We start from the raw sequence: 15,242 nt of genomic DNA, 5'->3' as shown, positions 1-15,242 counted from the left end.
CACAGCCAAGTAAGGTCTATCTAAAGGCAGAAAGCATTCACCTGGCTTGGCTCCTCCCTGCGCCCTGGGGCAGCAGGGCTGGACTATACAGGAAGGCAGGTCACAACAGATGAAGGGCGATGCAGGTAGGAGCAAAGAATAAATACACGGGGCACAGAAATGATTACAAGAGAGCTTTAATAGTAATCCAGAAGTGAGAGAGATGCACAGCACTAACTCCGCGTGGAAAAGGTTCTGTAACCTTCAAAATTAAATTCAGATTCAGTTCAGATCTTAGATACCAAGATATTTCAAAGCGACACCTGGGAAACACGGTGCCACAATGAATAAGGGAAGTACACAGCCACCAAATTTTCACTTTGAAGCTAAGATACTTCAGCAAAACAAACACAATCCTCTCCCTTAGACTTCCTGCATGAGACTGACATGTAAAAACAACCTTTGCTACATGAGCACCTACTAAATCCTAAATACATCCTGAGTATATGCTAAGCTCTGTGTATTTTAAATGGAACTCATGTATATTTTGTAAAATAACAAATGCAGTTTTCAAGCCTTTTCCTCAGAAATGGGCATACATTGCTTTCAGTGGAATGGAAAGCAACAGGTTGCCAACAGAAGGCAAAAAGAGAGCTGAAAAATAAAAGCCAAAATTCAGCTCAGTCTCAGTCTGTATCTTCTCCTCATAATAAAGGCTGTGCTCTGTCACTATGCATAGATGCAGAAGGGAACGGAGAAGTTTGGAAAGAAGGGTATTGGGTTATTCTGGCTGCCAAGGAAAAGAGGTAAAAAGGGAAAAAGGTTAAAGATGAAAGGACAGAGAAAAACTGAGGCTTTGGAGGCGGCGGGGAGAGGAAGAGAAGCATTGTGAAGTGGATGCCAAATTAAAATTAGGCACAAGACTAATTTTGGCCTATAAAAAAGAACAGTTCATCAGAATAACTGTTTGTATCACAGTGCTGTACTCTGACACGGCCACTTCCCATACCCTTTCACCGGTCACTCTTCAAGGCAAATGGTCCTGGGCCAGGCTAATGAGTCAGTCCTAAGATCAGTGTTAAAGACTGGAGTGCCACAGAAAAAGCAACTGCTGATGAAACTAACTGTGGAGCCAGTGATGAGATATGACATAACACATTTATTTATTAGACCACATTTACAAAAATGGGAAATCATCTGCTGTTACCAACATCATCTTTCAGATGACTGCACAGTGGTTGCCTAAAGCAACAAACATGCTACCGTTAATTTTATTTAGTATTGATGCTCTACTCAGTGTTGCTGTGGCTCACTTGCTGCAGAATACTAACAAATTCTTTCTTTTAGGAAGACTTACAAGCTGGCACTTGAAGGCCTGAAGTGGCAGCTGCAAAACTGTTCTGTTACAGATGGGGAAGCTAAGGTGACCTGACACATGAGTTTGTGTAATATTATACCACAGTCTACAGTGCTTCCACCTTGGTTTGGACTTCCCAAGTCCTTGGCAGTGGCTGCTGCAATCCCTGTCCCTACAGGATGCACAGCTTCCACTGGCAGTTTCTTCCAGTGAAAACTGGGTCAGTGTCTTCTCATGCCCTTCAGAAGGCCCCTTCTTCCCCACAGTGGCATTTAAGAGTGCTGTGTTGCAGCAGTAAAAGATCAGAGATCACTCCAGTTCACCTCCTGGGGCACTGCTCTGGCAGATTGCCACTATCGACATATTGATTTTAGACTGTGCCGTTGCTGCTGGCTATCCATGTTTATTTAACTTTCCTCTCTTTTGCACTGTAAGATCTGGGACCTACCATGTGTGACAGACTCCATCCTCTTCTTTAGCAATGCAGAAGGCCTCTAGTGTTATGGCTGTATTTAGTCATGTGTGAAAGGAAGGCAATCAAGGAGAGCTGTCTGTCTATCTACGATACTGGCTTTTCCACTGGCTCTCCCTTTTCCACTGTGTTTTTCTGCAGTGATTTTAGGAACGTATCTGGGTTGTTTCAGATGGGGTATTTACACTGCACTTCCCCCACTTGAACCTACATATGCTTCCACCCTGTTTTAGTTATTGCTGCTGTCCAACTATTGATTATTGATCCATACTTAAAACTGGGATCCACAAAGGATATAGACACTCTAAGCTTCTCTAAATTTTTTCTTCTAGTCAGAACTAGAATACGTTTAAATATTTATTCTTTCACATCCCCTGAAATCTTACACTATGTGTTGTCTTGCCTATGGTAAATTGCAATCAAAGCAGGGCTGTGACTAGTTGTTTTATTTTCTCACCAGTCCATTTACACTGTGGTAGAAGTATTGTGAAGCACATTAATAATTATGTACATTGTACTGAGAAACATATCACACTCCAGAAGTCATCCTGTGGCATAATACAGGAGAACTACCCCTGTTTAGCAAGACATCAACTCCAAGCTTGCCCTGCACAGATGTTAAGATGCAATGATATAAAGTTGGCTGGCTTGGAGAAGGCAATAAGGAGACCGGACAAGTGAAAGCAAGGCTCAGTATTCACCAAGACTGAACTTCATTGAAACTAGAGATTTTAAATGTTTCTACAACTATATTTGCTTTTTTACTGCTATTTTATTCACCTGCAGAATTATTCTAACAGCTTTACGTGATTGTGAGACATTAATAAACAAAGTCACTGAGCCCCCTGTAATTGCAAGCATATACAGTCTAGAAAGAACAGAGGTAGACAGGCAATAAAGTGACACAAAAAGCCTAGGTGTTGTTCCCCCAGAGTGGCCAGTACTTGTACCTTGGCAGATGCGTGAGGTGAAGCTCCCTGGTCCAACAGTAGGAGTGCCACTTTTTGATTATCGTAGTGTGCAGCTACATGCAGTGGTGTTAAACCGCTCTAAAAACACACGCAGAACAAACAAGTGCTGTTACACACCCTCTCCAGGGAAAACTTAAGAGTTTGGAAATTGGAGTAGATAAGGTGAAAAAACACATTTGTTACTCATTCATGTATCCAGAGTCTTTGATAACTTCAGAATAAAAAAATAAAACAGAGATTTGAAAATCCTTACTGAGCTGTGAAAGCCCTTTTCACTTTTCCCAGGGAAGATGAACAGGGAAGCACATATCTGTGCTGCCCCCAGGATAGAGCAGGTAAGGAATTTTGACCCTGAGGTCATACCCTCGGCAATGTTTTTCTTTTACTGCAGTGGATAAGTAAACTGTCCCTTGGATCTGTAAAAATCCAAGCTGGGCTGGTCTAAAAGCTTGAGGTCCTACTGGGACCTGTCATGAGACCTGGGGGAGCAGAGCCAGCTGCCTGAATACTCTGATAAGGACTGTAAATAGTCTGGGCGGGAAGGTAGGGGAATGGTTTGTCTCCATTCCCCTGGATGGGTACAGAGAGGACACAATTTTGTTGTCAATTAATGACAATAAAAGTCACTTTTGCCAAGAATTTGCTGACTCTTGGCAGCCCCAAGAGGGACTGGACTATAACATGAAACCTATCCCAGCTAAACCCAGGCTGTGGATACTAGTGTGATAGTAAGTAGGTAGAAGGATATTATTAGAATATTATGTGCATTTAGATATTTGCTGTGCAAGTGGCAGTGGCTTCTTTTGTCCTACCTTTCCAGAAGCATCAGGAGATGCATTCTTCTGAAGCAGGAGGTTGGCTACCTCAATTTTCCCATATTTTGCAGCCACATGTAGAGGAGTAAATCCTTTCTGTAAGAGAAAGCAGTTATATAGCAGCCTTGTGCACTCTTTCTCAGGGTAAGGTTTGTCTCTGATCTACAAGGATACTGCTGTTTCCATCCATCCATAGTCCTGAGTACAGGCAGCAAGTCTGCAGCTTCCCAACTGCCCTGGCAGGTCTGGAGGTGCTCCCTTGCAAGGCAAAGCCCTATCTGCATTAAAACAACTGTTAAACGGGAAGAGTCAGTTCCTTTCTTCACACCACCAAAGATCCAAGGACAAGGCTGGGTAACAACTTACCAACTCCCGTCAAGAATTTCTGCCCTGCCTTCCTTTCATTCTGAGAAAATGCATGTCTGATCACTGGGATATGTTGTACGCCAGGCTCTGAGGTAAAAGCATGAAGCTTTGTATCCTTTTAACAAAATGTAGCTCATTCTTACATTATTTGTAGGTGTATGTGACTCTTGCAGCATTTAATTCACAAGTAGCACTTGCTACAGGTGTATTTTACTATTGAGGCTCTCTTTTTTGCAACTCCCTTACCTTGGTAATGATAGCTAAAGATGCACCATGATCCAAAAGAACAGAAGCTACATCTTCATGTCCTTCTCGAGCAGAAAGATGCAGGGGCGTATAGCCAGACGTCGTAGCTGCGTTTGGAGATGCTCCTTGCTGTAGCAGCTGCTGTACTATATCTGCTTTTCCCAGTCGAGCAGAAATGTGCAGTGGCGTTTGGTCATCCTAAACATAAAGGAAACAACACAGTCCTACATAAGAAAACTAAGGCTCATATTTTGACAGAAAATATTTGCTCAGATTCTATCGCTTTTCAAAATTGCAGACGAGCATTAATTCCACTGAGGTCTTACCCAGCGAATATTGCATGTTGGCTTTCTCTTTGTCATATACTAAAGATATATTGCGCTTTGTTGATGCATCACAAAATATTCCAGACAGGTACATAATCCATAACAGTAAATAAACTGATCAATTCCTTAATCTGGATTTGCCTCACTTTGCTTTGCCACTAAGGTGCATTGAATTTCCTGTTGAATTTGAGATCTTTCTTAAAATGCAGTGAACGCATAGCTCTATTCCTCACATCTTGATTTCTCTTGTGATTCCCAGCAACATTTAACAACTCAATCAGTTGTTTGGGATGACCTGAGGTGCTTAGCATATTATTGCCTAGTAACTTGCACTAAGTATCTTATTTTGCTCATTTTTACTGGTGAACAATTTGTTTGGTATTTTGCAGATAACTTTACAGCAGATCTAACTGAAGATAAAGCATGGTGCTGAAATTCACTGTTGTTTTCTCACTGCTCATTCAGAACACAATAATTCTAATAGTTCTAAGTATAAGGGTTGCTCTGTCATGAGTCTTGTTGTTTATTTATTTTCCTTCAGTGAAAATATTGTGGTTGCTTGTGACCTTGTTCTGAGTGTCTATTAGATAATTTCTTCCTTATTCATTATTTGGTTTTGTATTTTTGTCCTCCCCATTCTCAGTTGTACAATCTTTGGATTAAGCACAGTACTGCAACAGTATGGTCAACAAAGACTGTGACTTCATTTTTTCCTGTTCCTCATAAATCTATTCAAACATCTTTCTCTCCCCATTTTTCCCTGCTGAATTTCCTACCTTTTAGGAAAGGTACTGCTACCCCACGTCCTGCAGCAGAGTAGTTCTGAGGTGTTCTCTGCTAGGGAGACTTCTGCCCATGCCCATCCTACAACAGTGATTTTACACCTTTGGGATTTAGGATGAGAGAGCGTCAGGATGTGAATGCTGCTTCTCTGCAGGGAAATTCTCTTCTGACTAGTGGAGAGCCTTTATGGTTCTTAAATGTTTCCAGTTTATGCCTGTTTCCCACAAATTTCTCAATGCTGATGTTAGCACTGGTATATAATCTATTACTTGTATTTAGTTGTTATTTGTGATAACAAATTGATCACAGGCAATGGCAGTTTGCACAAATTAATTCATTGTGTGAAATTATTTAGAAAATATTTGCGTGACACTGCTTCTGAGCATGAGCTGTTCACTTTCAAGGCTGTCTTTGGAGATTTACAGACCACGTAATTCACTTCTATTGTCAAACTGCTTGCAGATATGAAATGTATCTGCTATAAATATTTAGTCAGGGTTCCTTATAAGTAGATATTCTTACTAGTAACTTTATTTGTGAGCCAATTCACAGATGATAATTTCACAGTGAAAAATAGATTTCTTTGAAATTGTATTCATTTAATCACTATTTGAAAAAAAACCACCACGTTTTCCTGGTTTTGCCTATTAAGACTGCTATTTATTGCACCCGTTTATCTCCTTCGCCTGTCTGTTTCCTGGAACTCTTATTTCCATAATTTTGCATATTTCTTCAGCAGCTCTTGAGCATTTCTTTTTTCTTCCCTCCTATCTTCCTCAAATGCAATTGTTTCTATAGGGTCTGTTCCTTCTTTCCAGCCCTATGGTACATCACCTACTGTGCCTCCTCACTTTAGGAGGTGTTCTTTAGAAGTAACTATTTTTGAATGCTGATGCTTTAGGGACATGACAGGAGACACCAGCAGCATAGGATTTACAGTTTTGCAGAAATAAAAGCAGTTGAGGCATTCGTCCCCCTTCTTGCTTCCCACCCCAAAACAAAACTCTTCAAATGCGTAACACTTTATATTAAAAGTTGATGAAAAAACGGGCACTTGACATCTGCCTTCTCTCTTACATACAGATCACTCATGACTACAGTAAGAGAGTACATAACAAAATATCAGTGGTCATTACACCAGGCCCTTGGCTTCACCTCCCTTTCTCTTCCCGAAAAACACATGCAAGATGAATGTGATTCCTGGCTCTGTTAAATATGGATAATCTAGGGTTATTATACCTGGACCATCACCTTACCTTAGCTTTAGCCTCCACCTGAGCTCCATTTTGTACAAGGTATCGAACGACCTCTGTTTGGCCAGCTCTGGCAGCCATGTGCAGCGCCGTTTCTCCTCTCTAGCACGCCGCAGCAAAAACAAAATATCATTAAAAACACACTGCAGGAAAAACAAATCCCAACATGTTTCATAAATAGAAAAATACCGGTAACTCAGTTCAGAATAATCTCCACTAGCATATTTTGTAGTAGCTGCCTGCGAGCAAGATGGGAGATTAAGTCAATATTTGACCTCTTAGCTGTATGCTACAAAGCAGTTTATTTCAGGGTCAGTTTCCCAACACAATAGTGCCTTTGTCACTAGTCTTTTGCTGAAGAGACAGTGCAATTTTTGTATTTACTAGCATTTTACTAACAGTGTTAAAACTTACATCAATTTAAATAAAGCCTAATTTAGTCAAACAAAAAAATTATTTCAAATTTTGTATATTCAGATACACGCAAGTTTTCTTCCTGCTATGCCCTATGCCTCTACTATCATTTGTTATCTGACAAACACTGAGATGAGTGAACAAGAGGAAAAAAAAAACATTACCGAGTACATTAATCTAAAGCTTCATGGACTTAATGAAAGACAAATCCAAGGAAACTAGAATAAATTCAGGGCAGAAACCGCTTTCTACATTTTTGGACATCAGTATGTCTTTAGGTACAAACACCTGCTAATTTACAAATGGTGCTGCATTTTTATATAATTTAATAGAATTAGCAAATGAAGTCTTCAATAAAAGACTAACTGCACCTGTGTATAGAAGGTGAAAGGGAGATTTTGAGGCCAAACTGTTAAAAAGAATCAACAAGCTTCTACTTTCCTCCCGTTTCCCAACTTTCAAATATCCATCTAACAGTGACTTCGGTTTTTACACATGCCCTGCGAGCCTTGGGGCACACAGTGCACATCCAGCAGAAAAGCGCACTTGGACGGCTATATGGATACAGGCAATATGTCCCAACAATCTGCTGCAATCTGTTGATAACAGCAGAACTTTCCTTAAATGGTAGGCCCCCAGGGTCCTGGGAAAACAGTGCTCAACAGTCAAGTACACATCTCAAAAATTACATATAAGAAGCTACAGTACGTTCTCATTCTTTACTTCCAAAAATAAAGAGAACAGAGTCTGCTTAAGGTCAGCCTCTTCTGAGGTTTTCTCAACCTGTCAAGCATCTCCCAAGTAGGAGTCAGCAGACTGCACTTTCCCATGACTCCAGTAGAAGCCACAACTGCTATGGAGATGGATGGCAAACACCAGAATTAGGTGCTTCACAACAGTGCTGCTCCCAGATATTATAATGTATTCACAGTTCTGCCATGCTGAAAGGAAACCTGTTACTCACCACATTGGTAGTGTTGGGTGATGCTCCATGATGCATTAGCTGCGATACAATATTTACATGTCCCATGAAGGCAGCAACATGGATTGGAGTTAGGCCCGACTGAAAACCAAACCAAAATCAAACTTAAAAACCTACCTTCCACACTCCTTTACAAGAATGCCATGGGGAAAAAATAAGTTATTCTAAAGTAAGTAAACCCAAGTGCTTGCTCTTCTGAGAGGATCTTATCTTTTCAAAAACATATACACATGCTTAAACTAAAGGGCACATGGAATTGGAAACACCTATGAGTATGATTAATAAGAAAACATAAAAACATTCTAGGAATTCAGTAATTCTTCATCAACTAAAATCAACTACAGCTAAGAGAGGTTTCTTCCTTAACTTTTTTACTAAATATTATTTTGGACCAAAAAAAAAAAAAAAAGGTAGAAGCATTCCTGGTACAAAGATAAGACTTCATGGAAAATTCAGCTCATGCAAAAAAGATGCAGTGTCCATTGTCCCTGCCAAATCCAGTTGCTTTTGGATGAACAAAAAGGTCTACTGAACTTAGCGGTGAGCTCCATCCCCACTGTCTCTCCAGGAGAAAGGGAATTCAAAACTGTGGCATCCAGCCAGAGAGGCACAGACACAAATGACACGGGCTAAAGAGCATTCCCCCTTCCCTTCAGGACCTTGTGGCACCATCACCATCACAAATTTGCACCACTGCCCTTATACAAGATACAAAAGACCAACTGGAGAGAGAGAGAGGGAGGGAGAAGAGGTGGGGAAAAAGGGAGCAGTCATTTAGCAGGGCATGACCTCAAGGATTCTGCTTTAGAAATCCAATCAATAGTTAATATTTCTCCAAGCAGAATTACCCTAAAGCCTCTTCACAGCTGCTTCTGCACAGCTGTAGCAACAGTCAGCCAGAGGCTGCAAAAGGGAGTTTTGCTACCAGGAGAAGGAGAAAGCTCAGGGGATCTCCGGAAATCCCCTGATTTAGGCAGCTTCCCCATAGATGTACACAAGTCCCAGGAGGGGAGAGGTGAGGAAAACACACTTTTGTTCCTTTCTCATGCAGAACGGCAAACATGAGCAGGAAGGCAGAATAGCTGGTTGAGTATGTTATTTCTTTTCCCTGTTTCACATAATTTCGTAAATGCTTTTAAAATAATAGACTGCAGGAAATACAATGCATGTGTGTCATATTTGACCACAAACACTAACTCATACTGCAGAGATTCAAGCCTGCAGTTGAAAAAAAAAAGATGCAGTATCTACAAATGGAAGTATGGAATCTACCTGGAAAACAGAGTTTACTATAGAAAAAGATAATAAGCATTACCTTTAATAAACGGTTTATATGCAACAATGACTCTGAAATTTGGTACTGTTTCCTCCTGTTGCATTTATTGTTCACATCTCACAACCAACACTTGTTTGCTCTCAGATTTCTTTGGGGAGGAATACTCTGAAGCTTTCTGGTCAATTTGTTTTGATGGGCAGATACAATCTTTCTTTCTGACTAGAGAAATAGTGGTTTATGTATGGGTGCTGAGGACCACCTCCTAATTCTGCCTTGAAAGGTTGTTACCATCTAGACAGCCGGTGAGAGAAGCAGGCAGGAAGGTAGAGCCCTGCAGTAAATTACCGTGATGAATCTCAACAAATGCAGTCAAATGTGGTCTGAGATCATGTGAGATCATGGTGAGGCAGCAACAGGAAATAAAGGAAGAGCTCTTGCTTTTGGACAGTTTTTGCTTGAAAAAGCAATTCAGAGGGTACAGATGAGACTGTTAACCTGGTTCACTCACACGAGACAGTCTAGTTAAGTGTTGCTGTTGCTTTCATTCTCTTAATTCTTTGTATTTAAAAGGTACAAAATTGAATAGATAGTTTTTCTACTTCCACATTGACTGATTAATATAGAGGACAGGCATCGCATCTCTTCTGTTAAGGTTCTCTTTGTGCCTCTCACTCATTTGCTAACATGACTTCAAAGTAGGCTCCAAAAGCTGCATCTACAAGCCCTATGATTTTTAAAAACTAGTCTGGAAATATGTGAGCTGTAGCAAGAGCAGGCTCCGCTCTCTCTCAAGAAAGCCAGGAAGGGAGCTGTATTGTTTGCTACTGAATAATTAGGACAAAAATCCATGCATCAAATGAAACTCCATTTGGGAGATGAACTGTTCCCAGTTGTACCTTGTTTAATCAATGGAATTGTTTATCATTTTCTAACCTGGCTTCTTCCACAGTGGTCACACATTCATATATGTGACCTTTCCTCCTAACTTAGTAGAATACACATAGGCAAACCAAATTTTCCATAGGTACTTAATTAATCTCTAAATTGTGCAAATAACTGGGTGTAGACTATCTCATGCTGATTGAAGTAATAGCATATTGATTTCCATCTAGCTGATTTGTGATGACCTGTGATAGTGTGTGAATATAACTTCTGCGTGGAAAGCCAAAACAAGGTCGTGAATTAAACCACCATTCAAAATAGCACTTGAGTGAAAGAGTCTTCACCTTAATCTCTTTAACAGGGTGAATTTCGTTTCCAGTGCATTAAATTACAGGCAAAAATTGGCAGAAATGATAGATGATTTTTTTTTAATTTTAATCCGTTATGTTTCACTTGTTATCCCCAGTGTATTCCCAAAGTATATCGATTGTTTGGGTGTTGTGTTCCATTAGGGCAACTTACTTTATTATTCAGTTTTATTATTTGGTAATACCTAGTTGAAAATAATTGTTGACTTGATTGGTACGTGTTCTTTCAGAAATATTCAGATATTAATCAATATAGTTACAATGAATTTTGTAGGAAAAACAAAGACAAATGTGAAAAGGCCACTTCTTACCTCAGTCACAGCTTGAATTGATGCACCGTGCTTCAGAAGAAGTTCCATTACTTTTATTCTGTTCTTCTTGCAGGCAATGTGAAGAGGTGTGAAACCATTCTGTAAATGAGAAAGAACATACTTTTTGATACTGTGTATGTCATTACAAAGTAGTATTGGGTATGGAATTCACATAAGACATCCCTCTGTTTTAACAAAACACCTCCCAGATTTGCTTTGGCTTCACTAAATTGTTCATGTAAAAAAGAGAAAAAGCTTCTAAAAAGAAGACGTATTTCACATAGCCAGTTTTAATTATGAAATATATTGCCCACTCAAATAATTCATTTTTAGAAATTATCTGTTCATCTAAAACTATCAACAACTTCATTTTTGCTTAAGCATATTCACTGTTAACTGGGTGGGGGGTTTGTTGGAACTTTTTTAGGGTGTGGGGGGATTTGGGGGGGTTTTTTGTTTTTCTTTTGACTTTTCAGAACTGCTGGTAAAAAAAGCATGTTACCTTTACAAGCTCTGACATTTGGGTCTTCTTCTAAACTAGTCTGGACTGCTTTTTTTTTTTTCATTCATTACCTGCCAGTTTACTGTAATTACAATTATTTTGCCCCCTCCTTTAAAAAAAAAAATAATCTGTGTGTAGCAGAGTGAACATTTAAAACTACCATCTTATTAGGTGTGAGACGATACAACAGAAAACAAGTAAAACAGGAAAAAAAGCTGTCCAGAGCATCCACAACTGGTACAGTAACATTAAGGCACTGAATGCTAATGCCCCTCTGATATTCATCAAAAACGCCTTCGCAGAACAATTCTGAAAACAGCTGACAGAACTGGTCCCTCAGATCTGATCAAAATTAGCTTTTTTACCTGCTATATAGTAAAGATTATCATATGCTTTTGTAACGTGAGGTCAGTGCAATTGTATGTTCCAGTTAAGTGTGAGCAGCTCTCGATTCTCTCCTTAGCAGTGGACAACGTCCAGGGTAAGCTCAGATGTGTTTCAGGGAAGAGCGAGCTCGAGCTCCAGATAATGCACTCAGGCTCCTTCCACTTAAACATCTGAGTGGGGATCAGGACAGAAATAAAAGGAAACACTGAAAGATTTAGGGGAAAAGGAAATTTGTGGCTAGGTTGCCAGACCAATGAGATGCCACTGCCAGCAACTCTGACAAGCTAAACCTGATGATGATTTGATTATTTCAGAAGGCAAAAATAAATATTACAGGCCTGCAAGCCTCCCCCACTTGCTGGTTATTACAAACAAACCCCATATATCATAATACCTTGACCAAAGACACCTGAAGACAGGTTGATCTGACACAAAAAACAGAGGGGCTGAGAGAAGGAAATCTATGGAGCCTGTGCTGTTTTCAAGAGAGTCAATCCCCCCTGGCTTGTGAGGGTTTCAGGAGCTCACATAATATTCCAGGAATTGAATGACTTAGCAGCATCAGGCTGTGAAACCAGTAGTCAACCCAATTAATGTCAGAACATAAATTTGTTTGGAACAGTTACTGAAGAACAAATCAAAAAGACATTTTAAAAACAACGGACTGCAAGTATAATTTTGAACAAAATGCATTACCGCATTCAATTTGTATGGAGTATAATTACACTAACAGATTTTATTGCTGAAGTTGTTTTTAAAGTAGAAAGGCATATAACTCCATTGACATAATTATAAAATACCACAAATATTCACCATGTAACTCATTCCTACTTTCTACTGTTTCACGTCTTTGAGGGCTAATAAAAATTCTCTCACTATTAAGCATTGCTGATTATTTTCTCTTTACAAACGTTTAGAAAATGAGAATTCTCTCCATACCGAAAACTACAGCAGTTACATCTGCATCTACTTCATCTATTCAGAATCATAACAAGCTACCAGGAGGCAAAAGTGCTCTAGTTACACTAGAAATTCATAAATCACTGTTGACCATCCATAAGCAAAGGTCTATTCTGATTGCATGATATATTATTAACACATTGAACCTTAAGCATCCTCTCTTGGGCTGCAGCGATACAACATATTCTCACTGACAACCATCAGCAGGCAGAAAATAACTCTCAAATAAGTCTCACTGCAACTTTGGAAGAATGTTTAGCTGTGAATAGTAACCCGCTGTGTACTCACCAGTGCTTTGGCATTAGGATTAGCTTTCTTGTCCAAGAGAACCTTGGCAACTTTGTAGTGGCCACAGTGGGCGGCAACATGCAGCGCAGTCAGATAGTCATTAGTGACGTCATCTACAGGCACGTTGTGCTGAATCAGAAGCTGAACACAGTTTAGATGATCTCCTTGTGTTGCCATGTGCAACGGAGACAAACCATTCTGCGAACAAAAAGACCCAACACTGATAGGTTATAGGATGCTCAGAGAAATGAAACTCCTCCACGTTGTTCTTAGAGCATTTGTTCTATGAAGAATTTTACAAGCACAGAGAGAACCCAAATTAAACTTAACATGTTCAGTCTAACAACAAGGGTTCTTACTCCAGCAAAAGCCACGTGGAATTTGGAGCTTGTTTGGTTAGAGTCTGTAAAGCAGCTCTACCTTAAAAAAAACAGTCATGCCATACCAGCAATGCTCTAAACATAGCTTATTTCAGCCAGCATAGCTCAGATAGGTTGCTCGAGTTAAATGAGTTATGGGAAGAATGGCACTTTGTGACTTTTAATACCCTAGCCATGAAATTTGCTGTTTTTAAAAGCTGCATTAAACTCACCACTCTAATGTAGCCTGCATATACCAGGCATGAGAGAGCAGGTCAGAACATCACTCAGCAATCACTACAACCTTCCCTCACCCCTCCACTAGTGTTTTCCTGAATTTGGTTTGTAGACATGCCTTATAGCACATTACACACCTGTGGAGACCATTCTGCCCAGCTAACATCAGTACAACAGCAAAAGTTTCAAGTGCAACCGGGCTAAAAAGGTTTGAATTAGACCACCATGATGCGACCTACCAGTGGCAGTGGTAAAGCTCTGATTCATCAGGGAAACACCTGAGAGAGATTCATGTTTAGGAACAAATCCTGTACCAAGAATTGTTTCTTGCACTGCTTACAACGGTTAAGCAACAAGCTGCCAACATATATTACATTTCCAGAGTAAAAACACAAGAGAAATAATTCTCAGAACTTCAAAGGACTGACCCTATTTCATGACAAAAGATTAAAACATATGCCAGAATGAAAGAGGTCTTGTTAGCAGAGGTACATGAGCTCCTTAGATAAACCTCAACATACCTTCTTCCATTTGGGGTTTTTGTTTTTTTGGTTTTTTTTTTTTTTTTACTTAGCCCTTTTAATGACAAAATTAGATTCAAGTGCAGGAGCTATTCTGGTAACACATAATAGTATATAATCTATAAATGACTGACAGTACACTGTGTTTGCCATCATAAAGAAACTGAAACTCTTGCTCACAGATGTAGTGCCCTCATGTGACCGCAGTTAGCAAAGGCAAAGTAGCAACATAAAACCAGCTGAGATCTCAGGCTTTCTGAAACAGATGATTTCTTTCTTCTCCCTTCCCAAGGCCGTATCATAAGAGTAATGACAAACATTCAAAATAAAGGTGGAAATACACAGTGAAATAATTTTTAAAAGCGACATGGAAGGAGGATGGTGAAAGTAAACATGCTAATACTGCCAGAATTTGAAAGCAGTTTACATTCAGTGCTGAGAAGCAGACATTCTTGGACACAGTTATATGTTTCATAGAATCATAGAATAGTCTGGATTGGAAGGGACCTCTCAAGGTCATCTCATCCAATCCCCCTGCCGTGGGCAGGGACATCTTCAACTAGATCAGCTTGCTCAGAGCCCCGTCCAACCTGACCTGGGATGTTTCCAGGGATGGGGCATCCACCACCTCTCTGGGCAACCTGTGCCAGTGCTTCGCCACCCTCAGTGTAAAAAATTTCTTCCTTATATCTAGTCTATATCTACCCCTCTTTAGTTTAAAGCCATTCCCCCTTGTCCTGTCACAACAGGCCCTGCTAAAAAGTTTGTCGCCATCTTTTTTATAAGTCCCCTTTAAGTACTGATAGGCTGCAATAAGGTCTCCCCAAAGCCTTCTCTTCTCCAGGCTGAACAACCCCAACTCTCTCAGCCTTTCTTTCTTCAAAGGAGAGGTGTTCCGTCCCCCTGATCATTTTCGTGGCCCTCTTCTGGACCCGCTCCAACAGGTCCGTGTCTTTCTTATGCTGAGGGCTCCAGAGCTGGACGCAGTACTCCAGGTGGGGTCTCACCAGAGCAGAGTAGAGGGGCAGAATCACCTCCCTCGACCTGCTGGCCACGCTGCTTTTGATGCAGCCCAGGATACGATTGGCCTTCTGGGCTGCGAGCGCACATTGCTGGCTCATGTCCAGCTTTTCATCCACCTGTACCCCCAAGTCCTTCTCGGCAGGGCTGCTCTCAGTCCCTTCATC

General features: G+C 40.4%; 1 protein-coding gene across 1 annotated transcript in view; it reads right to left on the bottom strand.

Annotated features, from left to right (window-relative positions):
* The window catches only part of ANK3 (ankyrin 3, node of Ranvier (ankyrin G)), a 210,343-nt gene that overhangs the window by 100,191 nt on the left and 94,910 nt on the right, over positions 1-15,242 (bottom strand). The window contains exons 11-17 of the mRNA XM_009325841.1: positions 12,939-13,136; positions 10,802-10,900; positions 7,947-8,045; positions 6,572-6,670; positions 4,207-4,404; positions 3,592-3,690; positions 2,759-2,857 (exon numbers count right to left, since the gene is read on the bottom strand). Coding sequence (XP_009324116.1) covers positions 2,759-2,857; positions 3,592-3,690; positions 4,207-4,404; positions 6,572-6,670; positions 7,947-8,045; positions 10,802-10,900; positions 12,939-13,136 — 891 coding nt within the window. The remainder of the gene's footprint in view (positions 1-2,758; positions 2,858-3,591; positions 3,691-4,206; positions 4,405-6,571; positions 6,671-7,946; positions 8,046-10,801; positions 10,901-12,938; positions 13,137-15,242) is intronic.

This window comes from Pygoscelis adeliae, unplaced genomic scaffold (assembly GCF_000699105.1).
Source record: "Pygoscelis adeliae isolate BGI_AS28 unplaced genomic scaffold, ASM69910v1 Scaffold4, whole genome shotgun sequence".
Taxonomy (NCBI): Eukaryota; Metazoa; Chordata; class Aves; order Sphenisciformes; family Spheniscidae; genus Pygoscelis; species Pygoscelis adeliae.
Note: the sequence above shows the minus strand (reverse complement) of the source record. Positions and strands in the feature narration are given on the sequence as shown.